General features: G+C 40.6%; 1 protein-coding gene across 1 annotated transcript; it reads left to right on the top strand.

Moving 5' to 3' along the window:
- The first annotated feature begins 3,123 nt into the window (after positions 1 to 3,123).
- Positions 3,124 to 11,197, top strand: spon2b (spondin 2b, extracellular matrix protein). The gene is made up of 6 exons (XM_085365922.1): positions 3,124 to 3,224; positions 4,290 to 4,550; positions 4,910 to 5,133; positions 6,252 to 6,443; positions 7,768 to 7,954; positions 10,410 to 11,197. Exons 2-6 carry the CDS (start codon positions 4,316 to 4,318, stop codon positions 10,586 to 10,588), a joined length of 1,017 nt encoding a protein of 338 aa, XP_085222048.1. The 5' UTR covers positions 3,124 to 3,224; positions 4,290 to 4,315; the 3' UTR covers positions 10,589 to 11,197.
- Positions 11,198 to 17,255: the final 6,058 nt, after the last annotated feature.

Below are 17,255 nucleotides of genomic sequence, written 5' to 3'. Positions count from 1 at the left end.
TATTTTATTAATTCTTCAATTCATTTAAGAAGAACTTGGTCTTCAAAATTGCCATATTACTCTTAACTTCAGAGTCCTGGAGTCTTAGAAATTTATAGAATACACCCACCTCCATACCACAATATGTGCCTATATCCTTTACACATGCGACCGACTTTGGCTGGAGGCCCTTGTTGTCTTTTCTGAATGTTTTTTCCTTGATTCTTGATTTTTTTTCTGCATAAGATGACTTACATGTCAGACCTATGTGTTTCTAAATCAAGGCCAGCTAGTCAGGGTCGACCTTATATGATGAAAAAGTAGAGCTGAAATGGGTGTGTCCACAGCATCCCACAGTAACAGAAGAGACAACAATATAAAAACAACTTGAACTTGGACAGTGTTTCCATTTCTCTCTAATGCAAAAATATCAAGATCCCTTGCCCACCATTTTCTCAAAAGCCCTTTATTTATACTTTCATTATAAAAATGGTTTTAGAGATATGAGCCCTCACACAACCACTCTAAGTGCTTTCTATCTAACATTCACATGCATTCATACAAGCAACTTGGGGGTAGTATCTTGCCTAAGGGCTTTTGGCGTGCAGACTGGAGCAGACAGGGAGTGAACCACCAACCTTCCATTTATGACCTGTTTTACCACCTGAGCGACAGCTCTACATTTCTGCAGCAACTTCTTGTTTTTAATCTCAGTAATGTCTGTAACAATAACCTCTTTATTGTTTTAGTTTATATTTCTCTGACAGCTGCCACAAAACACAAATGGAATTTCAAAAAGGACAATAAACAATATAATAATCCAATATAACTAATCCATCTGTAAATCTCATCCTCCACTCGCTTGTGAATAAAACCCTGAGATACTCAAACTGGAGGCCATCACCCGATGAAGCCAGGTGATGCCACCAAAACCACATCAACAGATCAACAGAACCACAAAAAACAAAGACAATATCTTGAGACCATCAAAGCACAGACCCTGTACCACTTGGCTACAGCAGAGTATTATAATTATAAGAATTATAAACAGAATTGGTGACAAAGCGCAGCCCTGGAGAAATCCAACATGCATTGGCTTTTGCTGTAGTTTGCAACTAGCCATACTCCTGTAGTTCCCCTCATACGATATCTTGAGGGACTTGGTCAAATGCCTTCTTCAAATTCCCAAAACACCTGAGGACTGGTTGGGTAACCTCACACACACCCTTGAATATTATCCAATCCAGGATATCCAGGATAAAGAACTGGTCCACTGTTCTGCGACTACGACCTTTTAAATGGAACCATCCCCTGCCAATCCAGCACCGCCACCGCACGCAACACTGCAGAGATGTGCCAACCAGGACTTCCCAACAAACTCCAGAGCTTTTCAGAATTCAGGGTGAACCTCATCCTCCCCTGTGGTTCTACCATTAAAGAACTGTGTGACTATGCCAGTCATCCCCCTTGTCTCCACACACTGCTTTCATTATAGAAAGTGTCAGTGGGATTGAGGAAATCTCCAAGGGGTTACTTCCACTACCTAACTATATCCTCAGCTAAGTCAGCAGCACTTCTTCCCCATCCTGAGTCACTTGATACTTTGCCAGAATTACTTTGATAAAACTGAGCACACTCCACCACTGTCAGCTTGGGTAATGAGGGTGGTAATGAGTTAACTTTTCCTTTTCAAATGTTACTGGGTCAAAACAGACTGAATTCTACAGGCCAAAAATTAAATCGTGGAAATGAGGTTGAGTGAAGGCAACTGGTCTGTGTGTGTGTGTCTGTATGTGTGTAGGTGTTTTGGTTGAGGGTTTTTTTTTTTAAAGAAACTTGACCATATGGAAATCATTACATGTGGGCTGATTCAGCATGCCAACATATTTTTGTGTTTGCATGTGAGTGTGGGTCTGTCACCTCCAAGTTCAGCAAGTCAAGTACCACACCCCCAACCTCCACCCACACACATACAAACACAGAGACATAACAAAATGTCCTCAGAAATCTGGCTTAGACTAAATATTTGACCAAACAAAAGTAAAAAGTATCTTGCATACAAATACTAAAGTATGCTCTATAAGCTGACTGGGAGACTAACACAATGGGAGAAAACTGCAACTGTTAGTTAGGTTTCCTATAGGCGTGGAACTAAAGCATATTTAACAATACTTATTTATAGCCAGTCTAAGCCAAAGTTTGATCAAAAACACTCAATGCTTATCATATTTTTTGTAGAAAACATGCGAGTTGTTCTAAAAGTGTTCAGAAAATAATAACAAAGAATCATGACACTGATACAATTAATGTAAAATCTTCCAGAAATAGTTCGGAAGAGTAGCTCTCTGAACAAAGGTGACCAATCATGGTAATCATTGCAACAGCTCAATACAATTTATACAGTTTAATACAAAACACAGCTCATCACTTTTCAAGTACAACTTAAGCACAACTTCTTAAACCACTGACTATACTAGATCAGTAAGTTTTTTGCCAATCACTTACCAAGAGCCACCAAAAACACAATCTTGTTGTGTCTGAAACCCTGTAACTCCTCTGCATTTTGTAATATAATGCTGACTGACTTTATAAGCCCCTGAAAAACACATCAAAGAAAGTATGCAAATTGACAACGACATAGGCAATAAAACTTCCTAGGTGACTTAAAAAGCAGCACTGGGACTGGATCTAGTAGCTCAACTGAAATTCAAAAATGTGACCAAGAAACCGTTAGAGAATAAGTACACCATTAACCTCATTAGTCATATATGTAGGTTTAGAGAGCTACAGTATCAAACTGTGAACTGAAACTCTAACCACGGACTGCATCGGACCCCTGGCAGTGCACGCAGAACTGCTGAACGCATTATTCATTTAATGGGATACTTATAAAGAGTACGGGAGAGAGGAGGAGGCGGGTGAAGGAGGGAGAGCCAAAGTCAAAGGGCATGAAGGGGGCAAGGAAGTCATTTGCATGAAGATAGAGACTGAGTGAAAGCGTGGAGCAAGCTGGAGAGGGGAGTGGAGCCCAAGGGGGAAGAGGGGGGGAAATAGGGGAAAGGAGGGGAGGAAAGCGAGGGGTGAAACTCCTAAAACACATAAATAGGCGGAAAAGGACTTGGAACTTTGCAGTCACTCGTCCCGACAGCCACATCCACAGCTCTCCTCTCCCCTTCTCCTCACCTTCAGCCCTCTACTCCACTCAGCTGCAGTCCATCATTCATCTGGAACCCTGAGCAAACCCAGTGAGTAGTTTCTACAGCACACATTTACCCTGTTTCTGCATAGCCTTCCAGCTAAAAGACTGCTTAGACTACTAATCTACACAAATTGATGGATGTAAGAGTTGAACCATAGGTAGCTACAGAGCTGTGAGCTATTAACAGTTTTTAAGACACAGGACTTTTAAACAAGTACAAAGTATTTAAGTGATAACATATTCAGAGTAAGCAAAGGTGATAAAAAATGTAAATGTAGCCATTTTTAATTTAATTGTAAATATTTAAATTAAGAACAAAATGTTAAAAGAATGGAAAAGCTGCTAATTCTGAAAGACCTGGCAGTGTCAAGATAAAGTGTCTTACTTGCTCAGGGTTAAATACTAAAAATGTGTTGCAATCTATGCGAAAGCTGTTCATTTATATACCCTCTGAGAAGCAGGGATGCAGCACTTGAACTCTTCATTAAACAGTGACACATATGAGCATGAAAGTGATACTGCTAACTAAACGACTAAATCAGAAGACCCACACTGGAGCTTTAATGACAGAGTTCAGGGAAGATGCAGCCATGACTGGAAGAAGGCAATAATGAGATATCCAATGGAGAAGAAGAATAGCTTACTTCTATTTAGTACCTTTAATGCAGGTAATACAGAGATGGATGGTTTAGCAGACTGCAAGTGCGATTACACTTTCGCTGTATGTATCCTAATAAATGTCAGATTTCCTTCTGCCACTTTAACAACGCTAAACTAACTTTACAAGTATAAAAAGTGGAAAGACTGCCTAGAAACAAATGTCCCTTGTATAAAGAAGTTGTTAAACCCAATGTTACTGGTGTCTGATCACAGTTTTCTTGGTGCTGATCTGTCTTAAATATATAAGATTATAAGAATCAAAAAGAATGAGAAGACTTTTATTTGGAAAACCAATATTTATGGTTAGGCCGCTGTTATAAGACCTTTATAAAAGAAAAAAGTACAAAATAGTGTTTACTGTGTAGTAACTGACCAGGTACTTCTTTGCAGCTCTATATTATTACTGACTAGTCTTCCTTCTTTACCATTTTCTTTTATGCACCTCATTCAGGTCTTCTCCCCCGATCTACTCTTATCATGGACACCACAAAAATGACTATCTCCTTCTCTGAGGCACTCTGTCACCTGATTGTCTTGATGCTAAGTCTGGGCCAAGGAATTCATTCGATGCCTGTCCCTACTGACATCCCCATGTGCACAGCTTCAGAAACTGCCCAGTATAGTCTAACATTTACTGGCAAGTGGACCCAGGCAGCTTTTCCTAAGCAGTATCCTCGCTACCGTCCTCCTGCACAGTGGTCAAATCTTATTGGTAAGTGCATCTAACCTAAGGCAAGTTATTAGTCACATTATTTTCAGGTCAATGTGGCAAGATCTATTGGGTGGTTGAAAAACAGAAAGCTACAACATAAAATGTCTTTTGAATAAATCAGAAGAGGAATGCACCAACTGTTTACTATAGAGTTATTAAAAAACAATCCTATTTTTTATTTGTATCACATTTTACCCACTAGTAGGATGTTATACATCTGCCCAATTCAGTCCAAAAACACTAGAAAACAGTCACAGAACTCCATTAATTTCCCTTTGCCGAGATGTACCGTACATGATCTCACTATTCAGACTAACACCTGCTGAAACAACAATTTTTCATCCTTTCTTTTCCATTAGGGGTGACCCACAGCTCTGACTACCACATGTGGCAACGTAATGAGTTTGCCAGCAATGGAGTGAGGGAGTTCACGGAGAAAGGTGAGGCTTGGACGCTTGTGAAGGAAGTTGAGACGGCCGGTGAACGCATCCAGAGTGTTTATGGGATCCTCTCCGCTCCCGCTGTCGTGGGCGGCACAGGCCAGATGAACACTGAGTTTGAGGTCTTTGCCAGGCACTCCTTTGTAAGTTTCTCAACAGGGCATTAAGTGCATGCAAGGCTTGTCACTGACAGGTCAGCATAGATAAGGTGGTGTGAAGAATTCCCAAATAAGCACTTAGAATCATAGCTCTGTTTAGCCCAATAATAAAGCCTTACAGATAGGTACCCAGACCAAACAGGTTTCAAATTTGACCATAATATAAATAAACTGTTTTAAAGTGGAAATTATCATTCTAGGAATCAGCACCACATCAGATTATACAATAACTTCCACTGTAGTTTGCAAAGGTTACAAATATTTCAGTGTCAGTGAAGTTTTCAATGTTTCACTGTTATTTAAATTTCATGTAAGTGCAAATAAGAAATTTGGTGTAAACTCGGACATTATTTCTACTGAAGATGTTTTGTTGCTATGTTATATATTATATGTTAATATATATATCAAAATTGCAACCATTTTAAAATTTGCATCCAGTGTCTTTGTAGTCAAATAATAACCTGCCACACTACTGATAATTGTTCATAATATGAAGTTATACTGTGAGAAAAACTGCATAATGCCTCTTTAATTAGGCTGATGCAGCAACAAAATGTTCCTATAAAACAAGCTCCTGACAGTTATTTTTTCCTGTAAACTACACCAAAAAGCGAGCTTCTGTAACTGTAACAAGTCTAATTAATGTCTCTTCGAATTATGTAACCTCTGCAGAAGTTTGCAGTTAAACTTCCCACTGATGAGTCTCTGGGTAGCTAATAAAACCTCTGGCACATCTGACGAAAATTTGTTAAGCTTGGAAAAAGCCAATTGGAAACATAAGATGGTCACCAAAATAAAAGCAAGCCATGCTGGAACAAAAGTGCACTTGTAGAGTGGTGGATCCGGTACAAGACTACGAATCTCTATTATGTCATGCTTAAAAAAAGAGCATATTAATGCACAATAAAATAAATCATTGTAAAACACAGACATCATATATGATTTAGAAGTATTTAGTGGTCCTTGAAGGAGGTTTGAGAATTAAGATGTTGGAAAGATGTTTGGAAAGGATTTTATTATGTTTTTCTTTCCTTTTCTATTCTCATCTCTGCCTGTGGCTACATTTTAACTCACTTCTTATGTTTTACTTTCTCCATTCACAGCTGTCATTTATTGTACGTATCGTCCCAAGCCCGGACTGGTTTGTGGGTGTGGACAGTATAGACCTGTGTGATGGCGACCACTGGAAAGAAAATGTGTCAGTGGATCTTTTTCCATATGATGCAGGAACTGACAGTGGGTTCACCTTCTCGTCTCCCAACTTTGAGACCATCCCACAGGATAAAATCACACAGGTGGGCAGCACAGGTGCATGAATCCATAGTAAACCCGGGTATTTAGAAATCCTGATTGTCAACAGCTAGTAATGAAAACATTAGTGTTTCTATTAGACTCATACAGAGATGCTGTATTGAAGTGATGTACAGCAACACTCTACGGCTGCTGAATTTGCCCAAAAATTACAACACTGCTTTAACAAAATAAACTACACTCATTAGAATATTTATTTCTGCACATTTCAACCAGAAAAAGCAAAAAGAATAGAGACATAACTATAAGGCTATATTTAAGGTAAATTTAAACATAATTATAAGTTTTAAAATGCATCCCTCAACCAATAACATGGTGTAAGTCTTATCCATCAGTACACTGCAAGCACAATGGTCCAGGGATAATTTAGGTTTGGTCAATACCAGCATCTTTTTTTCATATTTAAGACGACTTTTTCATCAGCTACAAATGTTAAGTTAGCTGGTTAGACAGTAATGTCAAAATAGTACAAAAAACTGAAAAAGACTATGAATAAACAGGGAAACAAAACAGAAACTTTCTGACTTTTTCACAATTTGGTCATATTGCTGAATTTATATTATAATGCACTACAGTGGAACCCCGACTTATGAAATTAATTCGTTCCCGAGGGTCTTTCGTAAGTCGAAAATTTTCGTAAGTCGAAGCACCCATCGCGCCTTTTGAGTGAACGATAGGCTATAGGCTAATTGCTAACTGGAACACCAATACGTCGTTCAAGTGAAACAGCAAAGCGCAAGTACGAAAGCCAAGGGGGTTGTCACATGATTCGGAAGGCATTGTGGGCATTGTAGGCATTCTGGGCTCAGCCAATCACAGCCAGCGGATTTCGTTACGTGGGCATTTTGCCGTAACGCGGGCAGAAATATTGCTGCGAGTGCCTTCGTAACTTGAATTTTTTGTTAAATGGGGTATTCGTAAGTCGGGGTTCCACTGTATATGGAAATCATCACCAGGCTGAGTTCAGTGAGACATAACAGAAAATCAATTAAAGTGTAACTAGTAAACTATATGAGAGTATTTGAGGTTTAGTAATGTTGATAAAGGTAATTAAGCCACCACCGACACAGCTGTGTGCACTATCTGCCTCCAGGAAGCACCTAAAGACATTTATACTTCCCTAAATCCTCCAGCAAAAATCAAAAGAATATGGCAGCTGTTGCCGTGATACCAGCTTTCTTTTCTATTAAACTGTAATTTCAACTTTTAGTATCAATTGTAAGCCCATGCAGCAGCAAAATCAGTCTGAAGAGGCTTGTTACAACACATATCTTGATAGATATTCCTTGTCCATTTTCCTCTTCACAGATCACTTCCTCTTTCCCTAGTCACCCAGCCAATTCCTTCTTCTACCCCCGCCTAAAGCACCTACCACCCATTGCGAAGGTCACACTGACCAAAATAAAGAAGACCAATAAGATCATCAGCCTGCCCATGGAGCCCACTCAATCCAACCAGCTGCCAACAGGAAATGAGATTGAAGATAAGCTCATAAGTAAGTCTGAATAACAAGTAAATGAAGAATTTCTGTTTTTATATGATTCATCTACTTTCTTTGAAACATGCATTTTACAGCATAGTACAGAACACAATAACAAAAGCTAGAACTCAAGGATGTGGCAGTTAACATCTCAGTTTGGTCTCAGTTTCACACTCACTAGAGTCCTATGTTTTGGGAAATGTTTATGGGAAAATTAGGAGCAGTCGTTTAAATGGCATCATGTCCTCCTTTATGTCTTAACACAGATCCATGCGTGAACCATTACTCGCGTAACCCCGGTTCTCTGAAAACTGAGTAATCTACTGAGTGACAATTGAAAGAGAACTCTACACAGGGCTCTAGAGTGCGACCAATTTGGTCGCAAAAGCACAGTGTTTCCAGAAAACACATTATATTATATAAATTATTATAAAATTTGTGTGCGCCTAACTTTTGTGCCTAACTTTTTAAAGTTAGGCGTACCGGTACGCCCATGGCAAAAAGTTAGTCTAGAGCCCTGCTACATTAATCCCAATCCTCAATGGTTCTCAATCTGACCTGGTTAACACACCAATAGGGATATTTTTATCCCCATATATTTATCTATGTTTTATTCTGCATTCAAGATACTGTCTTGGCAGCTACAAGTCATTCTGGTGACAAACCCTGAATGCATCCATAACTGAATTAGGCAAACATATGAGACAAAGACAGACTTCAGAAGAACACCAACTCTATAGTGTCTTTCTTATTCTACTGATACTATATATATTATATTTGTTGTTAAAGGCTAAACTAAAAGTATATACAGAACAAAATGAATACAGAATTCTACATGCTTTGTCAAACTCAGGTGTAAGGTTTTAACATAAGGCAGGGACTTGCTCATTTTGGGGGAATTTAGGAAACATTACAGGCCACACACAAACTAAACTGTTTCCAACCAAAGACCAGAAAATCCAAGCCAGAGTCAGGGTACCAGAAAATACCAGAAACACATCTGGCATCTAGTATAAGAGGCAAAAGATGTGTGATAAAAGATGTCAAAGAGTACTTTATGAAAACTGTGTAGAAATTATATACAGTAAATTTTTAGTCATGATGCCAAGTGGGACATAAACACTGGAATTTATTTCATGGGTGAAGCTGGATATGTGGGTTCCGAGACTATTTAAGACTCTTCTGTAGAGAAAGGAAGAATACAAAGACATCTTGGAAAATGTACATGGAAAAGCTGTATCAAACTAAAAGTTAGCAATGCAGCAGACAAGTAACTTTGTGTGAATGATGCATGTGATAGGGAGGGCAAAACAGCCTTTTATAAAAGCACAATTCACCATGGAAAGTCTAAATAGATGACTTGACTGGGAAAAGTTTTTTTAAGGGGGAAAAAGTAATAGATAGCATGTTGGGGCCTGGCAAAAGAGCTGACAGAGCATTAATCAGAAGCAGGGTTGAGGGTAACTGCAAGGGTCTGAGTCAGCATCACAGACTACAAGACCGTTCCCCCGACAACCCATCAACAAACAACAGAGAATGGCCAACAATCTGTTGGGGTTTCCTCCCCCTGTTCCCAATGCTCCATCTTACCCTTGTGTCTGTTTATCCTACCCCTGTCATTATCCCTCCATCGTATTTGTGTATTCTCCCCAGAGCTTGAACAAAACTTTTCTTTAATGATCAGTAAGCACCTGTTCTAGATCTGTGAGACACTGATGGAAAATCAGGTTAAATCATCTTTGCGTTTCTGCAACCTTTTGTCACATTAACCTTCGCTTTGTTATTCTTGAACATAAATTTTAAAGGGAGTTATCAGCCTTTCACTTGATATCCAAATGTCCATCTATGCAGCTTCCATACAACCTCCCTTCCTTCTGCTTTTCTACTCTCTAACTGACAACTGCGATTCATATCAGCTGCATAGAAGCCCACCAAGAGCTTGACTGAGGTACATCAGCAAGTAGTCTGAAAGCACCAAAAAACATAATGTGATGATAAGACTTTAAAAGGATTACATTTTTATTAGGTTAGCTGAAAAAGCAGAAAGTCAGAGGATGCTTCCTTACCCTCTATTATAATTGAGGTGTCTCCTAATAAGGGGCTAAATCATGATCTGTTGCAGAGGAGTCATTAAGTAGCAGCACTGTTTACTCTGAGGCAAAAATAAAAAAAGTAAGCACAATGAGCAAAATCCCACTCTACAAATGAAAGTAAAGCAAACTGAAAATTAACTCCAGCAGTGCAACCACTCAAAGAGTCTATAATGAGAAAATGTGGGTTCATAAGCCCTACACACAAAGCACGGCAACACCCTTTAATAATTTTGTGTTATAAAAAGAAAAGAAGATTTTCCTGATTACGACATATTACTCATCTTATAAGTCATGTGCAAAAAGTTAAGAGCAACAAATTAGCAGAATGGAAACCTGATTGTTAATATGATTGCTATGCTGCCCGCCCTTCTCTGCAGATACCCCTCTGGACTGTGAAGTGTCAGTGTGGTCTCCCTGGGGCTTGTGCAAGGGCAAATGTGGAGAGTCAGGCGTTCAGCACCGCACGCGCTACATCATAATGCACCCAGCCAACAATGGAGCAGCCTGTCCCCTGCTGGAGGAAGAGCGGAAGTGTTTCCCAGACAACTGTTTATGACTAGGCCAGGAAAGGAGGGAAAAGAAAGAGAGGAAGGAGAGGAGAAAGAAGAAGGAGAGGAAAGCCAGAAAAGGGAGGAAAGGACGAAGACGCAACAGCAACAGTAAAAGGTCCACGATTTAATCACATGAAGTTTAACCATCACAAACCAGCTTCCATCGGCTCTCCCTGACCAAACTGTTTCTGTGGAAATCACTAATATACATACTGATTATGTGACTGTTCAACTGGGAGAGTGTGCCTTAAAAAAAATCCTTAATCTTCCCTTCATATTGATAGATCTGACAGCACTAAAGAGGTGTCGTTTGGCAAAATAGCCATTAGACACCAATTCAGTTTTGGCAGATGATCAAAATTGTCTGGGGAGAGATCAATGCTGTTTGGTAATTAGAAAATGAGCTGAAAACACAAGTTGGCACTGTAATTGGATTTGCTTTGACACTTCTGAAGATCACAAATATTTGTTTGCTACTCCCAGCAGCTTTTATTTAGAGGATTTAGAAAAAATCCTGGCATAAGATCCAAAATTATACAAATTATATCAAACTAAGAAAAGGTGGAAATACGGTGCTTCAATAGCCCCATTAGCAGAAGTAATATGATAACAAAAGTGACATATACACTTTCCTAAATTTAAAACATAATGTTTAAAGAAACATTGCGCTTGTTTTCCTAAAGAAAATGGATATATTTATTGACAGGATTTTAACCTGTAGTGTACAGCATATGAAATCTGAAATAATTTGTATTCCTTTACGTTACTGAGTTAAAACAGAAAAACTTGCTTTGTAAAATACTAAAACACTAAAAATATGTGTATTTTTTTTGTAAAGGTCAATAAAATGTAAATACAACTTACAATACTGTTTCCTCTTTGATTCCTGTTTTCTCAAGAAACAAATGGTGGCGTCGTTTAATTAAAACTGTCATGGCCTGTTGATTATCACCTTTAAATATTAGGCATGCATTAAGTTAATATTACTAATGTTGCGTTTGCAGGATCCAATGGAGTGTAGAGGACAAGCTGACCTCGGTTCACACAGTTTTGGACTGAATTCACCCTAATGAAGTGTTGGTCATAAAGTGAACACAAGTGATCTCCAGTGATTAAAGAGTTCATGAAATGTTTAGAACTCAAAGATAAAAAACTTAAAGCAAGAAATTAATTTCACGGGGGGCGCTCGTGTGCAGCTATGGAGTAGACGTGTTTTCTGTGCTCTCCGTGCCTTCTCACTCATAAAGTTGCACTTTAAGTTTATTTCTAGCTGGGTAGTTTTAAAATCTGTTTCGCGGACTGTCGGAGCCGATCTTTTGTCATCATGCCGAAGAAAGATGAGAGCCAGAGGGATACGTCCAAGGCGAGCCAGTCGGCGGCAGGTAATGATGCCATATTAGCGGCTATCGCTAACCATGGAGCTGAGCTTTCCAAAATAACCTCGCTCGTGGACGGGTTGAAGAAGTCGGTTGAGGGCCGTCTCGATGCAATTGATGCAACGCTAACTTCTCTCCAGAAGAAATATCATGAGTCTGAGCGCCGGTTTGAAGACCTTGATGAAGCTATGTCCGCTAACGATAGCCGATTAGCAGCGCTGGAAGCATCGTGCAAAGAGCTACAGGTGGTTAACACTCTCCTCAAAGCTAAAGTCAACGATCTGGAGGGGCGCTCTCGCCGACTCAACGTGAGGATTGCGGGAGTTAAGGAAGGGGATGAGAAAGGCAGCCCTACCGACTTCGTTGCTAACCTACTTCCAGAACTTTTGGGTCGTGAGAACTTCAGCAGGCCGATAAAAATAGACCGAGCCCACCGTAGCCTGAGACCGAAGCCACAGCCCAATGAACGGCCACGTGTCATCATCGCTAAAGTCCACAACGACCGTGATGTGTTTGACATACTACGACTCAGCAGGCAAAGGTCTCCTTTGCTGTACCGCGGAGACAGAGTTTCCATTTTTCCTGATTACACTGCGGAGGTCTCGGCGCAGCGGCAGGCCTTTGGTGGTGTGAGGAAGCGGCTGATCGACGCCGGTGCTAAGTGCTCTCTTCGCTTTCCCGCAAAGCTCCATGTCGAATATAACAACACATCGAAGACTTTTATGTCGCCGGAGGAAGCTGCACGGTTTGCTGACTCCATTGGCTCTGCAAATGAATAATAATTCACAAGTGACTTACTAATTTCACGACATGTTTACATATTCGCGCATTTTCTGCAGTAATGTTCTCTACCCAGCTATGTTGAATGTTTTGATCCAACATCTTTGTCCTCAGCTGATCAATGCGCAATATAAAGGTTTTTTTGGTTTGCATACTGTGATTTACATACTGTAGAGTTCATCTCTTTCCCGCACTGAAACGGTGTACAGTGCCTATTTTGCCTATTGGGTTTTGCCTCTACAGTATTTGTGTTACGTTGTGATATTGGGAATATGCACATGTTTCTGTATGCTCTGTCTCATTTCTGCATATTTGCAGTTTTGTTGCAACGGTTAAAGTTTTATGTCCATCTAGATATTTGAGTTGGATCTTTCGTACTTGGTGCACAATTTTGTTTTTCATGTTTGTTAAATAGATTATATGTGGGGCGCACGGGGCTCCACGGTATTTTCTTTGAGTATTAGTGTTCAGTCAGGCTGGCCCTGGTTCCCGGCTGCCTCCCTGTTGGATATTGGGGGTGTTCCGCTATCTTTTTTTCTGCGGTTTGTGGGGTGGGTGGGGGTGGGAGGGGGGGGGGGGGGGGGGGTCTACTTGTTTCTAAATATGTGTCGTTTTTGTTTTTTGATGTAAGTGCCAGCTCTTTATTTGTCAAACCTCAAAGCCTTCATTTTGTCCTTCCACATCGTCGTACACCATCCACTCACTTAAGATGGGGATGAGCCACATCACTTTTACAACCTGGAATTGTCGGGGTATGGGCAAAGCTCTTAAACGTGGTAAAGTATTTTCGCATTTAAAATCTCTGTCTTCTGATATAATTTTTTTACAGGAGACCCATATCCAACCTTCAGAGCAGAGGCGATTAAGATCGGTATGGGTGTCACAGGTGTACCAGTCCGCCTTTTCTTCCAGGGCGAGAGGGGTTGCCATTCTTGTTCGCAGAACTATTCCTTTTATATTCAAAACTCAGATATGTGATCCAGGTGGGAGGTTCATACTTGTTACAGGTACAGTCAACTCCACCCCTGTAGTCCTCTTGAACATCTATGCCCCTAATTTTGACAACCCTGACTTCTTTAGTAAAATATTCAATCTTGTCTCACAATACAATGACCATAATATCATTATCGGTGGTGATTTTAATTGTTATTTCGATCCATTGTTGGATAGGTCTTCTGCGTCCCTGGCCCCAACCTTGAGAGCTGTTTCTGTACTCAATACTCTTACTAAATCTTTGGACTTGGTTGACATTTGGAGGCACCAGCATCCGTTAGAAAAGCAATACTCTTTCTTCTCCCCTGTCCATGGCAGCTTCAGTAGAATTGACTATTTTCTTATTGATTCCAGGCTTATTTCGAAAGTGGTTAGTTCCACTTATCACAGTATTTTAGTTTCGGACCACGCACCTCTCTCAACGGTAATTGACTTCAACCTATATACCCCCCAATACAATTGGAAATTTAACCCCTCTTTATATCTAAATGACTCTTTTACGGTTTACCTATCTACTAAAATCGCAGAATTTTTACAATTTAATGATAATGGTGTAGTTTCAGACTCTGTTTTGTGGGAGTCCTTTAAAGTCGTTATTAGAGGCCATATTATTGCTTATCAAGCTTCTCAGAAGAGGGACAAACTCAGGCTGCGTACTAATATTGAGGCAGAGCTGTCTGTGTTGGAGGAGAAGTATCGCGATACCGGGGCTGCTGACACACTTAATACCATTCTCAAATTGAAATATGACTACAACCACATGTTGGGGGAGCAGGTCATGAATTGTATTCGTCGATTAAAACAGAAGCATTTTGAGCTTGGTGAAAAGGCTGACAAGGTGCTTTCCAGACAGCTGAAGGGCATTCAAGCTGAAAGGGCGATACACAGAATTCTCTCTGCAACTGGCCAGTTGCTGTCCGATCACAAGCAGATAAATGACAGATTTCGCAGTTTTTATTGTCAGTTATACACATCTAGTACTACGGCCACAGTTGCTGAAATCACTAATTTTCTTAATGCTTTAGACATCCCGACTCTTCCTGAGGCTGCACGGGGCTTACTCGATGCAGACTTTACGCTGGAGGAAATTAGAAATGCAATCTGCTCCTTTCCTAATGGAAAAGCATGTGGTCCGGACGGTTTCGGGATAGAGCTTTATAAGACACATATTGACGTTATCGCTCCCCTGCTACTTCGGATGGTAAATTGCGCAGTGTTAAACGGCTCATTCCCTCATTCTTTCTACGATGCCCATATATGTCTCCTCCTGAAAAAAGACAGAGACGAAACTAATGTTTCTTCCTATCGTCCCCTAAGTCTTCTCAACTCAGACCAAAAGATAATTGCTAAAGTCCTAACCAACCGGTTAAATAAGCACATAGGCTCTATAATTCATCCTGACCAATCGGGTTTTATCCCCAATAGATTCTCTTTTTCTAATACTAGATGTCTCTTAAATGCGATGTACTCAACGACACTGCCCAATTCTGCGGTGATTTCACTCGATGCCCAGCAGGCTTTCGACCAAGTGGAATGGAGTTATTTGTTTGCTACTCTTGAAAAATTTGGTTTTGGGTCGAATTTTTTGAATATGATTAAGTTGCTTTACGCTTGCCCTCGTTCCTTACCAACCATGAGAGGTCGCTCCCGTTCCTCTTACACCGTGGGACAAGGCAGGGTTGTTGCCTCTCTCCAATGCTTTTTGCTTTAGCTCTTGAGCCGTTGGCCATTGCCATCAGAGCCAATTCCCATATCTCTGGTATAAATTGTGGCACGTCAGAGTACACCATCGGTCTGTATGCAGATGATATCATATTGGCTCTTTCAGATTTAAAGATCTCCCTTCCTCCACTTCTTAAGCTGATTGACAGCTTTGGCCACCTATCAGGGTTCACCATAAATTGGAAGAAGTCTGTTCTTATGCCGCTGTCGTCTGGTCTGGGCCCTGATTTCCTGTCTAGTTTGCCCTTTAAGGTCTCCCAGGATTACTTTTCATACCTGGGTATTAACATCCCTAGGAACTCAAAACTCCTCTTCAGGCTTAATTATTCGGTTCTAACTGATGAGCTCAAGTGTATGATAGATAGGTGGAAACTTCTCCCACTTTCAATGATTGGCCGTATCAATATAATCAAAATGGTTGTGCTCCCTAAATTCATGTACCTATTCCAGAACGTTCCTATTTTTCTCAGGTCTTCCTTTTTCAAAGCGTTGGATGCCATTATCATGCCTTTCGTTTGGGCCTACAAGCCCCCCCGCATCTCGAAGTCTCACTTGCAAAAGCCCTCGGACGAGGGTGGTCTGGGCCTTCCAGTTTTCAGACATTATTACTGGGCCTGTAATGCCAGAGCCTGGGTCTTCTGGAATCTGCCTATAGTTGGTGATGCTGTGGGATGCAGGTCCAGCCCTAAATGGCTCGAATTGGAGCTTAGCACTGCTATCGAGCACACTGGAGCATCCTTGCCAGCTATCTTATTTTCAAAATCGGTTATTAAAAGTGCATGTGATGACTTTATTCTTTGCAACTCCGTAAAAATATTGAATCAAATTAAGAGAATCTTGAACCTCCCGGTAGTGTCAACTTTTGCCCCGATCTGCCACAATCCTAGCTTTACGCCTAGTACAATGGATGCTGCTTTCAAACAATGGCCTGTCAAAGGGTTAATTGCTATAAAGGATCTTTATATCGACAATCATTTTGCCTCTTTTGCTCAGCTTCAGACAAAGTACAATCTCCCTACAAGTCATTTTTTTCGGTACTTACAAATTAGGAATTATGTCAAGCAAGCATTCTCAAATTTAGATACCATCCCCATACAGCATGTCTTTTACAATATGATGAACGAACCTCCCACCTCAAAACACTTAATTTCTCGGCTTGTCAACCTTTTTTCTTCGGCAGCCCCCTCTTGCCATATTAAAGAGGCTTGGACAAGGGACACTGGTTTGGTTATCTCTGACGATCTATGGGCTGAAGTGTTAAGTCGGATAAAACTATGCTCTGTTAACGCCCGGCTTCAGTTAATTCAATTTAAGGTTGTCCATAGACTGCACTATTCCAAAACCAAATTGAACAAGATTTTTCCTAACGTTTCCCCCAAATGTGATAAATGTAAACTTGTGGACGGTACTCTTGGGCATCTTTTTTGGTCCTGTTCTACGCTTACAGCCTTTTGGACTAGTATTTTTAGTTTCTATAGCACTGTTTATGATAGGCAACTGTATCCTGACTGTCTTATGGTGATCCTGGGCTGCTCCGGCGACTCCTTGGCACTTCCCTTTGCTGTTCAACAGGCCCTCATGTTTGGTATGGTGATTGCCAAACGTTTGATTCTGGGGGAGTGGAAATCTGCCTCCCCTCCCTGCTTCAAGAGGTGGCTCGAGGAGATGGTCTCCTGTCTATACCTGGAAGAAATTCGGTTCTCTACGTCTGATTCCATGGAGAAGTTCAGGAAGATATGGGGGCCCTTTATAGACCACATTAAGAAGGACAGTCCACGCCCTGGGTCCTGACCACATTGTT

The sequence above is a fragment of the Diplotaxodon limnothrissa genome, linkage group LG2 (assembly GCF_057381915.1).
Source record: "Diplotaxodon limnothrissa isolate DT_005_m linkage group LG2, D_limnothrissa_male_GT1.1, whole genome shotgun sequence".
Classification (NCBI taxonomy): domain Eukaryota; kingdom Metazoa; phylum Chordata; class Actinopteri; order Cichliformes; family Cichlidae; genus Diplotaxodon; species Diplotaxodon limnothrissa.
Note: the sequence above shows the minus strand (reverse complement) of the source record. Positions and strands in the feature narration are given on the sequence as shown.